The sequence below is a fragment of the Takifugu rubripes genome, chromosome 21, assembly GCF_901000725.2.
Source record: "Takifugu rubripes chromosome 21, fTakRub1.2, whole genome shotgun sequence".
In the NCBI taxonomy this organism is placed as follows: Eukaryota; Metazoa; Chordata; class Actinopteri; order Tetraodontiformes; family Tetraodontidae; genus Takifugu; species Takifugu rubripes.
The window spans coordinates 387,577-398,957 of NC_042305.1; the positions used below are offsets into that span (position 1 = coordinate 387,577).

General features: G+C 55.0%; 2 protein-coding genes across 5 annotated transcripts in view; both read right to left on the reverse strand.

The window, feature by feature from the left end:
- LOC105418204 (ELMO domain-containing protein 3-like) overlaps positions 1 to 6,936 on the reverse strand; it is a 9,048-nt gene extending 2,112 nt beyond the window's left edge. The window contains exons 1-14 of one of the 4 annotated variants that reach the window (XM_029829633.1): positions 6,841 to 6,936; positions 5,146 to 5,510; positions 4,905 to 5,084; positions 4,676 to 4,747; positions 4,482 to 4,556; positions 4,319 to 4,388; positions 3,972 to 4,034; positions 3,801 to 3,889; positions 1,991 to 2,114; positions 1,793 to 1,915; positions 1,387 to 1,517; positions 1,242 to 1,318; positions 1,019 to 1,158; positions 1 to 917 (exon numbers count right to left, since the gene is read on the reverse strand). The exon at positions 1 to 917 is cut by the window's left edge and continues 2,112 nt beyond it. In XM_029829633.1, the coding sequence (XP_029685493.1) occupies positions 685 to 917; positions 1,019 to 1,158; positions 1,242 to 1,318; positions 1,387 to 1,517; positions 1,793 to 1,915; positions 1,991 to 2,114; positions 3,801 to 3,889; positions 3,972 to 4,034; positions 4,319 to 4,388; positions 4,482 to 4,556; positions 4,676 to 4,747; positions 4,905 to 4,940 (1,233 nt within the window). In that variant the 5' untranslated portion in view covers positions 4,941 to 5,084; positions 5,146 to 5,510; positions 6,841 to 6,936 and the 3' untranslated portion in view covers positions 1 to 684. Of the gene's footprint in view, positions 918 to 1,018; positions 1,159 to 1,241; positions 1,319 to 1,386; positions 1,518 to 1,792; positions 1,916 to 1,990; positions 2,115 to 3,800; positions 3,890 to 3,971; positions 4,035 to 4,318; positions 4,389 to 4,481; positions 4,557 to 4,675; positions 4,748 to 4,904; positions 5,511 to 6,840 lie in introns of all 4 variants that reach the window. The other 3 variants (XM_029829632.1, XM_029829635.1, XM_029829631.1) reach the window with 3 other exon arrangements.
- Positions 6,937 to 7,075: 139 nt separating this feature from the next.
- On the reverse strand, positions 7,076 to 9,847 carry LOC101069469 (steroidogenic acute regulatory protein, mitochondrial). Its single transcript, XM_003976066.3, has 7 exons — positions 9,675 to 9,847; positions 8,897 to 9,004; positions 8,700 to 8,824; positions 8,393 to 8,551; positions 7,809 to 7,993; positions 7,639 to 7,732; positions 7,076 to 7,562 (listed from the first exon to the last, which is right to left on the reverse strand). The coding sequence occupies exons 1-7, from the start codon at positions 9,736 to 9,738 to the stop codon at positions 7,443 to 7,445; spliced, it is 855 nt and encodes a 284-aa protein (XP_003976115.1). The 5' UTR covers positions 9,739 to 9,847; the 3' UTR covers positions 7,076 to 7,442.
- Between the last annotated feature and the right edge of the window lie 1,534 nt (positions 9,848 to 11,381).

The window sequence follows — 11,381 nt, forward strand, 5'->3', positions numbered from 1 at the left end:
GCTCCTTCAGTCCCTCAGCCCAGACCATCAACCTACATAAAGTGACCGCCCCCCCAGGCTGAGGGGGCGCTGGACTGGTCTCCTCACTGCAGCTCCACCCTTGTGTCCACAGAGGGCCGTCCTTAGCGTCTCCTAGCTAAAGAACACCTGTGTCACCTGACCACTGTGCATTCAACGATATACCTGATAAAGCAGACTCGCCTCCACCTGAAGCCGGTGGTGCCCCCTGATTGGACAGAACCTGGTCTCAGGAGGTCCAGAAGCTGCTGGAGCCTTAGGACCATCCTGAGCGAGCGGTTAGCCTGGGTTAGCACCGGCGTCCAGTGGGGCAGCTGGTCCACAAACATTTGGCAGCTATGATTTGGCGACTAACCCTACGGCAAAGTGCAAACGTTGGCTGGGAGTTTGGTGACATGGTGTGTTTCCACGTGCATCAGATCCTCCACGTGATGGTCCAGCTCCTGGTCCAGCTCCTGGTCCAGCTCCTGGTCCAACACAACTCAATCAATCACTGGTGTAAAAAAAGCAAGGAGTTACTCTGAAGACCGCCAAGCTTTCTCTCATCAAAGTGCAGCCCCCCAGCGAGAGGACGGGGAGGGGTCCCGGTGGGTCCTGTGGTGGGGTCGGGGGGGTCACAGCCCATAATATACACTCACAGGTGTCACACATTCAAACACAGCTAGCTTAGATGAGCCTGGCCTCCCCCTCCATGTCTGGGGGGAGGTCACACACTCCGGTGAAGTGCAGCTCCTTCCCCTGGCTGCCCCGGGCCTGATGGTGGCCCAGGCCGGGCGAGGCCGGCTGGGCCTGGGGGTCAGGGGAGCCTCCTGGGGGGCTCCCTGCCTGCCGGGCCTTCAGGAAGAGCTCCAGCCTGCGCAGCATCTGCTTGGGGTTCTTTTTGGCAAACAGCTCCACTTCTGAAAGGGTAGAAACACAAACTCACCGTCTGTTCCAATGTAACCCCAGTACGGACCATGTGGTCTGTACTGGGCCCGGCAGCCTCCATGTCCGTCCCTACCACTCTGCTGACCTTTCAGCACGGTCCCGGACTCGGCGATGGTCTTCTGTTGGCCCTTCCACAGCTGGAACAGGTGCAGGAAGGTGGCCACGTAGAACTCGTTCAGGACGCCGACCACCTGCTGCCGGCGGTTGCACTCCCTGAGACACAGACACAGACACAGACGGTCAGCCTCGGGGTGACCCACAACAGCTCGTCACCACCACAGGGTTAGTGGACTCACTTGGACAGGGCTTCCTCTCGCAGCACTTGCAGGGCGATGCGGGTCATGTTGATGGACATCACGCTGAAGGGGAAGTTCTGGAGGACAGAAACGGGGGGTTGAGGAGCAGCAGCAGCACGGAGCCGAGCCCCCCCCAGCTCCATACCTGAGTACGGTGCTGGGACAACCTGTAGATGTCCCGGGCCAGTGGCAGCGTCTCCGGATCCATCACCAGGTATAACGTGTGCATCAGACCCAGAAACCCGGTTCCACGTAGGTCAGTGGCTGGATCGGTACCTGTAGCAGAGTCAGGGAGAGTCTGAGGTCTTGTTGAGGCGGAGAGCTCCAGCCAGCCGTCGCCTCCACCTCAACTCCTGCTCAGCTGGTGGTTAAAGGAACCAGCGGCTTAAACGGGCCCTCTGCTCCCCGTTGGAAGGCTTGGTGGCTCCATGAGGTCTGGGAGCCACAGCGTACCCCTGCCCTGCCTCCATCTGGACCTTCGTTCAGAGGCAGGCCAGAGAACGCAGGGTCCAAACCCCACCGAGCACAGAAGGTCTGGAAAGATCTCGTACCCTGAAACCCGATGTTCTCCCAGTGGGATCCGTAGCGAGGACAATCCAGCCTGCTGCCCAGCAGCCGCTTGTAGATGGTTTGGAGGACTCGCATGTGCACCTTCTGGCTGTTGTCCATCTGACCTACAGACGACACACACGTGCAGCAGGGGTCAGGGTCAGCGTTGGTGGGGCCGGCACGATGAACGCCACACTCACACTGAGCGATGGCGAAGACCAGGTCCCGCTCCTCCACCAGCTCCCTGTGCAGCCGCGGGGGGCCAAACAGGAAGTGAGTGATGGCAGCCAAGCCTGTCCTGCGGACCGTCGGCTGGATGCTCTTCTGCAGGGGAGGAAACGAGGATCTCATCAGTTGCTCCTCAGACGCTCATGAAGAAGAAGAAGCTGCTGCTGCTTCCAGCCACTTCATAGATCCTGAAACATGTTTAGGTCCTCTACATGTTATGGGAGGGTTAGCGGGACTCTGTAAGGGTTCTGAGGAGGACACTTTGATGGCTCAGATCGTCAGTCTCTACAGAGATGCTCGGGGGGGGGGGGGGGTCCAAGGCCAAGCTCAGGCCTCACAGGAGCCGGCTCTAGCGGTCTGGTGAGGTGAGCTGCTGTTCCTGACCAGGAACCTGCTGCCCCACCTCCTCTGGTGCTCTAGCTCCACTCATAAAGCTTCTCCATGAGTGTCCATCCAGGTCCAACAGCCTTGGACTGGACCTCTGTTAGTGAGACAAAGGTGGGTGCACCGTGACCCTCAACCCCTCTGACTGGCTGTCCTCCACTGTGTCCTCCACTGTGTCCTCTACTGTGTCCTCCACTGTGTCCTCTACTGTGTCTCCCTGTGTCCTCCACTGTGTCCTCTACTGTGTCTCCCTGTGTCCTCCACTGTGTCCTCCCTGTGTCCTCCACTTTGTCCTCTACTGTGTCCTACCTGTGTCTCCCTGCATCCTCCCTGTGTCCTCCACTTTGTCCTCTACTGTGTCCTACCTGTGTCTCCCTGTGTCCTCTACTGTGTCCTCTACTGTGTCCTCTATTGTGTCTCCCTGCGTCCTACCTGTGTCCTCCACTGTGTCCTACCTGTGTCTCCCTGCATCCTCCCTGTGTCCTCCACTTTGTCCTCTACTGTGTCCTACCTGTGTCTCCCTGTGTCCTCCACTGTGTCCTCTACTGTGTCCTCTACTGTGTCTCCCTGCGTCCTACCTGTGTCCTCCACTGTGTCCTCCACTGTGTCCTACCTGTGTCTCCCTGTGTCCTCCCTGTGTCCTCCACTGTGTCCTCTACTGTGTCCTCCACTGTGTCCTACCTGTGTCTCCCTGCGTCCTACCTGTGTCCTCCACTGTGTCCTCTACTGTGTCCTCCACTGTGTCCTACCTGTGTCTCCCTGCGTCCTCCCTGTGTCCTCCACTGTGTCCCCCGTGTCCTCCACTGTGTCCTACCTGTGTCTCCCTGCATCCTCCCTGTGTCCTCCACTGTGTCCTCTACTGTGTCCTACCTGTGTCTCCCTGCGTCCTCCACTGTGTCCCCCATGTCCTCCACTGTGTCCCCCCTGTGTCCTCCACTGTGTCCTTCCTGTGTCTCTCTGCGTCCTCCCTGTGTCTTCCACTGTTTCCTACCTGTGTCCTCCACTGTGTCCTCCCTGTGTCCTCCACTGTGTCCTCCACTGTGTCCTCTACTGTGTCCTACCTGCGTCTCCCTGCATCCTCCACTGTGTCCTCTACTGTGTCCCCCGTGTCCTACCTGTGTCTCCCTGCGTCCTCCAGTGTCCCCCGTGTCCTCCACAGTGTCCTCCACTGTGCCTTCCCTGTGTCCCCCCTGTGTCCTCCACTGTGTCCCCCCTGTGTCCTCCACTGTGCCTTCCCTGTGTCCTCCACTATGTCCTACCTGCGTCCTCCCTGTGTCCTCCCTGCGTCCTACCTGCGTCCTCCCTGCGTCCTACCTGCGTCCTCCCTGCGTCCTACCTGTGTCCTCCCTGCGTCCTCCCCGTGTCCTCGTACTTAAGAAGGGCAGCAGCAGTTCTTACCCGCACGTCTCCGAGATCTGTGGTCTGGAAGTACTGCAAGGCTTCGTTGAAAGATATGATTGGTGTTGGGTTCAGGTCCTCGGGGAGAGCTGAGGGACACGATCCAGAGGGGACTCTGTTAGAACCTGAGATCAGTCCAGCCTTTAGCTGGCGTCAGGAGAAACTGCTGACCTGGTTGGATGTTCTCCAGGGCCTCCCACTCCTGCCGGGCCTTCTCCAACTCGGGGTTTTCTTCTGAAAGGATTCAGGCAAATGTTGCTCAGGTGACATCAGAAGCTGCAGGTGTCTCACACATGCAGCAGGTGTTCAGAGGAAACGGGTCAAGACCAGTAAGCCGGTCACACGAGTTAACGAAGAGCAGTAGACAGACATGAGGAAGGTCACCGGGTGGTCTGGGGCCATGAGTTCAGGAACGGTCCTGGAGGTGCTACTAAACCACCAGCTAAAACTGAACTGTCACCAGGTTCTAGAGCAGCTGCCACAGGAGCACCACATTGTGGACACTCCACAGGAGTTACCTGCAGGCTTGGCTTGGCCCCCCCCGGCTGACAGGGTCTGCAGAAGACCGTTCTGCTTCAGCGTGGAGATCTGGAGGAAAGTCACACAAGAGTTTTACAGATCCGCAGCAGATCCGCGGCTGCTCTCCACCTGTGGTGGAGGTGAAGCACCAGAGGGACGGACCGGCAGAGGTGTGAGGGCGGCTGACGGCACCACCGGGTCCCTACCGGCACCACCAGGTACTAGGCCGTTCCTCACCTGAAGAACCAAAGAGGACACCTTCAACTCAAGGCCTACAATGGAAGATCTGAGGCGTGCGTGTGTGTGTGTGTGTGTGTGTGTGGGTGGGTGTGTGTGTGTGGGGGGGGGGCACTCACAGACTTCAGGTTGGAGTGTCCATTGGTGATTTCCTCTAATGGTTTACATTCACAGGATAACTCAGTTGAGCCCTACACACACACAGAGACACACACACACGCACACAGAGACACACACACACACACACACACACACACACACACACACACACACACACACACACACACACACAGTGTTGGGGAAGGTCCGGCAGGAGAACTGAGACCATCTCAGGTGCAGTAACCAAACCTCTGTGCCAGATGTGACATCAGCGCCTTCTTCCATTGCACATGTGTTGGTGGGCTAGACGGCTCCTGGTAGTGGCCCCCACAGGCTCCTGGTAGTGGCCCCCACAGGCTCCTGGTAGTGGCCCCCACAGGCTCCTGGTAGTGGCCCCCACAGGCTCCTGGTAGTGGCCTCCAGAGGCTCCTGCAGTCATGGACCACAATGTGGTGCTGGAAGGACCTCCATGATTTACTCTACTGCACACCTGGAGCCAGCGTACACGTCTATCTTCTTCTCTTCTTTTTAAGGGTCAAAGTCGGGCCAGGGTCTGATCCTGGAGCAGGTGCTAGTCTAGAGGTGGAGGAGGGGTGACCAGTCAACACACACAACCCATGGAATCTGGCTGCTCTCCTCCACGGGTCAGCCTGGCGGGTGTGTTCACTCCTCTAGGCTTGAGAAGGTCACGGCTTGAGAAGGTCATTCCACTGCCACCAAGGAGAGGTTCAGGAGAGGGTCAGGAGAGGTTCAGGAGAGGTTCAGGAGAGGTTCAGGAGCTCCACCTGCAGCACTCCTGCCCCAACCCCTCGGGAGAGGACTCGGGAAGGCACATTCACGGAAAGCTGCAGTCTCCTGGAGAAGGAGAACAAATGATCACTGCCATGAAGGAACACCAATAAAAGGAGGGTTGACTGGACGTAGGCTGGTTCCTGACCGTCCCAGGAACATGAGCAGGAACCCAACCTGTCCAGCCAGCCCCAGTCCAGCTCCCTGTCTCTGGGGCGGTTCTTGGCTAGGCTGACATCTCCCCTCCTCACTGGGGGAACCCGAGCTACCTGCAGCCCACAGAACCGACGCAGGTCCTGCAGCAGCTCCAGCAGAACACAGACCAGCACAGTAGGTGCAGGGACCACAGGAGCACCAGAACCCAGCAGCAGGTACACGAGGAAGAACCCTGCCCACGTTCTGCAGAGTGCCCTCCAGCTGGTGTCCATCAGAACCAGCCTCCATGAGGGCAGACAGCCACAGAGGAGGTCTGTGCTGGCAGCCTGGCACCGTGCAGTCCAAATGGCAGCAAACAGAACCAGCACGGGAGAAGCCTGGCAGTACAGCACTGACGGTCTGTGGGTCCGACTGGCCTCCAGACGGATCTGCTAGCGAGGCGAGACCCTCACACCCTTTGATGGATCATGTGGGCCCTGGGTCTGTTCTCATCACAACTCCCAGTTCTGGGAAGACCAAGGCCTCGATGTCACCCCCACACCCGAGTCGGATCCAGAACGGTGACCCAGAACATCAAGTATCTGGGTGTCCACTGCTGCCATGAACACCACAGACATCTAGAAGATGCCCGAAGCAAAGGTTGGCAGAACATTCCCCGGGGGACCATCAGGCACCTCTTCAGAAGAATGTGGCGCGCGAGGACGTTGCCTAGCTTTCGCAACACCCTTCATTCTGCGGCGCGTGCTGGAGCCGTCTTTCATCTCTGCGCCTTGATGTCTCTCATCACTGATGCTTAATGGCGGAACATCAGGACACACCGACGTGGGTCGGCCCCGGGGCTCCTCGGACCGCTGTCAGTCGGACCTTTAGCACCAATGGCCACTTTAACATCGGGATGAGCCCGTTTGCTGACGGTGTTTGAAGGAAACAAGCACCGACAGACATGTCGGCTAGCGACCCGGAGTCCCAAACACGCAGCTAAGGCTTCTCCTGAAGCTAACGAAGCAGCGCCTACGCACAACCGAGCAGAACCGTCCAGAACCGAGTCCTGGAGATCATCTACTTGAGACCTCGGCTACACACAAACCCCTCAGCTGTCAAGCTAGCGGGCTAGTCCATACAACTGGATACGAGCCGCTCAAATGGAGCGCATATAAACGTACACGCGTATAAAACCGCGCACACCCGCACGCACTGGCCAGTGTGTTCATCGTGTACGGTGCATATAAAATAAAAATACCTGTTTCTGACTGCTTCTCCTTCCAATCTCAGCCTCCCTTCCCCCGTCCGCTGGACACGGTAATTTCCGGGTGCATCTTGGGAATTGTAGTTTCCTGTGTCGAACATCTCCATTACGTCATTCCTCTGAGGCGAGTGAGCAAGGAACATGCGACCTCTCTCTCTCTCTCTCTCGTGCGTGTGCGTGTGCGTGTATATATGTACAACATTTGTAATAAGTTGAATATGACTCTTTGCAGGTTTGTCACTAGGTCTTTATTTTCATATGACGGAGGGATTTAACATCAACAACAGTTTCGTTTCTTTCCCATTGAAATCACGTTAAAGACATAAATATCAGCCACATTTGAGCACTTTGTTGCCCTGATGGATAATCAGTATGAATAAATAAAACACCCACAAAAAGCACAACTTGACAGCAGAAGGACAGAATCCCTTTGATCTTGCTGATCATGTGGACCAACCTAGGGGACAACCAAGACCTTTCTCTGACCAGCATCCCCGTCATCTTAAACCGCTTGAAACATCTGGATTTTCTAATGCAGACAGATTTCTATGAGTTAATAGCGAGCAGGATGCTGAGCACAGTGTTGGAGTGTTGGTTCAGCAGACGGGAGCCGTCTCCAGGGAAACGCTGTTAGCCATTCGTTGCCTGAGGTGCTGAGCAAAGTCCACCTGGGTCTGTGAGAGCACCTTGTTTATGATTGTTTTGGGGATCCAGCCCTGCGGACAGCAGGAGCACACGAGCAGAATGATCAGATAAAGGAACTGTGTGAAGGAGAGGCCGTGCAACTCGTACCTTTAGATCTATGTTGAGCAACCAGGTAAACTGCGTCTTATTTGGGTCTTCGGAACAAGGCTTCATGACTATACAGGTGGGCCCGTTCTCCGCTCTGGAACATACCCGGTGCAACCCTTACTGGTCCGTTTTAGAGGGGTTAAACTGTGGTTGGATGTGAACACGCCTACCTGATCATGCTCTTCTGCTCGGGCATCTTCGGGTGCTGCGTGGACGTCCCAGCCAGGAAGCAGGTGGAGCCTCGACGCTTAGCACAGCGCACGCTGACAAAGTCTCGCGCTCCCACCACGTTCCCGGGTGTGTCGGCAGAAATCTCATGGGTGACCATTGTCTCTGGACCAATCCTCTGAAGGATCTGTGGGTGGAGGAGTTTTCTTTCAGGGAAAAGGAAAGTGGTGACCCCATCTTTTGGATTTGAACCAAACCATTAATCAATCAATCAATAGTCTTCCCCTCAAGAACAATCACAGTTTCTGATGGGCCAAGAAGGGTTCCAGCCCCAAGAAAACATGGAAGAGGATCTGGCAGTGGGGCCGGTGCCAGAACACCTTCAGGGCACGGCCGTGGTACCCTTGAGCAAGGCACCCAACCAACAAATGCCCAAACAGTATAAGGCCCTTCGATGAACTGGCGACCCTCCTCGGGATGAAGCAGTTAAGAAGACGAGAACATACAATAATTTGGGGAGTTTTTGACAGTAGATGTCCCAGGATGGGTCAACCACAGGGGGCTTTTGCGTGATCGTGCCTCTGACCTTCACTTGTTTGACGTGAGGGTTCCATTCCCCCATTTGCTCCATGTTTCCCACCAGTTCTTCATAAAGGCTGTGAAGATGTTGCTCCAGAACCACTTCCAACTTGAAGACCTTCCCAATGTCAGGTATCGTCTTACTCAGGACCTTGTCCCCATTGGCCTGAAGGACATTGGACAAGACCAGCTGAAATTCTTCCTTCAATCAGGACTATTTAACATGAAGTTAGGTGCATATTTGCCAACCGGTGTTGTTGGATATTCAAAACAGACATTTGTGTGTGTGTGTGTGTGTGTGTGTGTGTGCTCACCGCCACAGTCTCAACAGTCCACCCTTCCTGGTCACTGAGGATGACGATGGCCCTCTGCAGGGCTTCCTCCCCTTGTCTCACGTAGCTCAGCTCTTCCTTGGAGAACGTCTCTTCCTTAATAGAACCTATTGAAATAAAGCAGGTCGAGCAGCTGCAAACACCCACCGTCACCCTGAGCTGATGGTCCCAGGACTCACCGAGGAGAGAACTTCTTCTGTGCACATGACTGATCCAGTTGCTGTGGCCCGAGTCTGTCAGCCTGTTCAGCTCCTGGTGGATGGCCACCATGGCGTTCTTCCTCAAACCTGAGAGGAACACTTCCAGAGTCACCTCACAGGAACGCTGCATTCATCCTGCCAGGCACCTCTGTTGAGGGCCACACGCTAGCGATCTGGGTTGATTCTGGATTAGGTGGAGCCGCCAGATAAACATCCCTAAACTCACTCTCAGTTACATCAAGCATGATCACCCTAGCCAGAAATTAGGGTGATGTCATGCAAACAGGAATATTAGCCCGTGTTTCTACTGAGAATGATGTTTTTAGCATCAAACAAGAGGTTGGATCAGCAGAAACAATATCATTTACTGTTAACGGTGCTGTTCCACATGGTGTAGACACAGTCCTGCCCTCATTTCATGGCTGTGCTGGGCTAGAGGTCAGGGGTCAGGGTTAGGACTGGCACCGTGCCTAGCTAAGGTCTGGACGTGCAACATTACCAGGCAGCTTATACGCAACCCAAAACCCAACATAAAACCCAACGTTTACACGTAAAACTGAACAATCGAAGAAATCATCAACGTAAAATAACGATAGGCTGAAGGACTTCAGAGAAAGACTGTCTTCGGCTGTCCCATCACGACTCATCAAGTCCTCTGAGGCGGTCCGTGGCCTTTCTGAGCCAAACTGTTGCCCCGTTCAGCCCAACACAAGTGCTGAGCAGCAGAGAGCCCAAGCTAAGGTGAACGTCCACTCACCTGTCATGTTCCTCATATGACGGTACGAGATGCCAGCGCACAGTTTAAAGGTTGCAGGCAGCATTTTGGGTTGCAGGAGGAGGTAAAAGCACTGGAATCGCTCGAGTCAGAGCTGGATTTCTGCCTGTTGACTTTTCACAGCCTCTATATATGAGAGCAGAGCTACAAGGCTGCGGCGCTATCACCCCCCCCCCCGCCCCCCGCCCGGTGAAGTGGCCCTGTCACCAAGGTCGACTGACAGACAGCGAGAATGCCTCACACTCTCACAGACATGGTATCAGATAACGTTCAGTGCTCAGGACCAGGTTGGACATGTCCCGGCTGAGTCATGTGTCCCATCTCAGAGCCTTGACACAGTTGTTCCAGCTTATGATTGATATCTGTTGTTATCAGCACTTCCTAATATTGTTCCGTTTGCCCCACAAAACTCCAAGAAACAAGCACCCAAACCAAACCCAGAACCTTGGAGTCCAAACACACATGTTAGGAGTGTTCGCTGTGTTGGGGGCAGGTTCTTATTTACACTCTCGTGTATATTCCAATCAGCTTTATCACTCCAAATATTCTAAAAGATTGCAGTCGGCAGCACCAACCACCACAGAAGTGGGAAGGATGGTTTCCACTGGGGTAAACCGGTGACACGGGGCATCTGGCCACATGTTCCAGTCAGTTAGTAGCAAGCTGACTTCAGGTGGGAGTGGGTTAGGGTTAGGGTCAGGGTCAGGGTCAGGGTCAGGGTCAGGGTTAGGGTTAGGGTTAGGGTTAGAGGGTTAGGGTTAGGGTTAAGGGTTAGGGTTAGGGGGTTAGGGTTAGGGTTAGGGTTAGGTGACCAATGCCAAAAAACAGGAGCCAAAGGGCAGACATGGACTCATAGGCCAGTTCTATTGGAAGAACTAAAACAATCCAAAAAGTAGTTCTGGAGGCCAGGGCTGAAGGGACCTGGTGCACCAGGTGGGCCAGGATTGATCAAAGAGGAACAGAGTGAACAGAAGTGAGGTAGGCAGATCTGAGCAAACCAGACCAGCAAAAACGTCAGTTTATTTAACGAGAGCCAAACGTTACCACAGCGTGGTCGACCACAATCTGGTGGAGAAGGTGGCCCTAACCCTAACTAACCCTAACCCCAACTAACCCTAACCCTAACTAACCCTAATGAGAGGTGAGTGTGGAGAGAGCAAATGGGTCCGACGGAGGTGCAGGTGTCCCATTAGGAGACAGGTTGGAGACATTGCAGGTGGAATTGTCCATCGTGCCTTGATTGGGAGGATAAAGCCAACTGGAAGTGGTCCGTCCCTGAGGGACCCCTGAGGGACCCCTGTGGCCTCGTGGTTCTGGGACACATTTAAATCACTTTTGGATCTTAAAAGTCAGGGATGAAGTCAGAGCTTTAATGAAATCAACAGAAAAGCAGAGTTATTCCCAATAACATGTCCCTACAGTAATCCCTGACACCTTATCAGAACACTTCCATGTTTTCACAACCTTCATCTAAAAATTCCCACGTATCTAACGGCAACAGCGCCTCAGCCAGCTCCACGTCAGACGCGTGTCCAGGGCCACCAGGGCGGCTGGCAGAGCCGCGGGGGGGCAGCAGGCCATCAGATGGGGGGAGAGGGAAAACAGATGGTGCCTCATGGATGTCAGAGACAAACCCCGGTCGCCTTAAACTGCGACCCTTCGTCCCCGGGAAGCTTCATCACTCTTCCA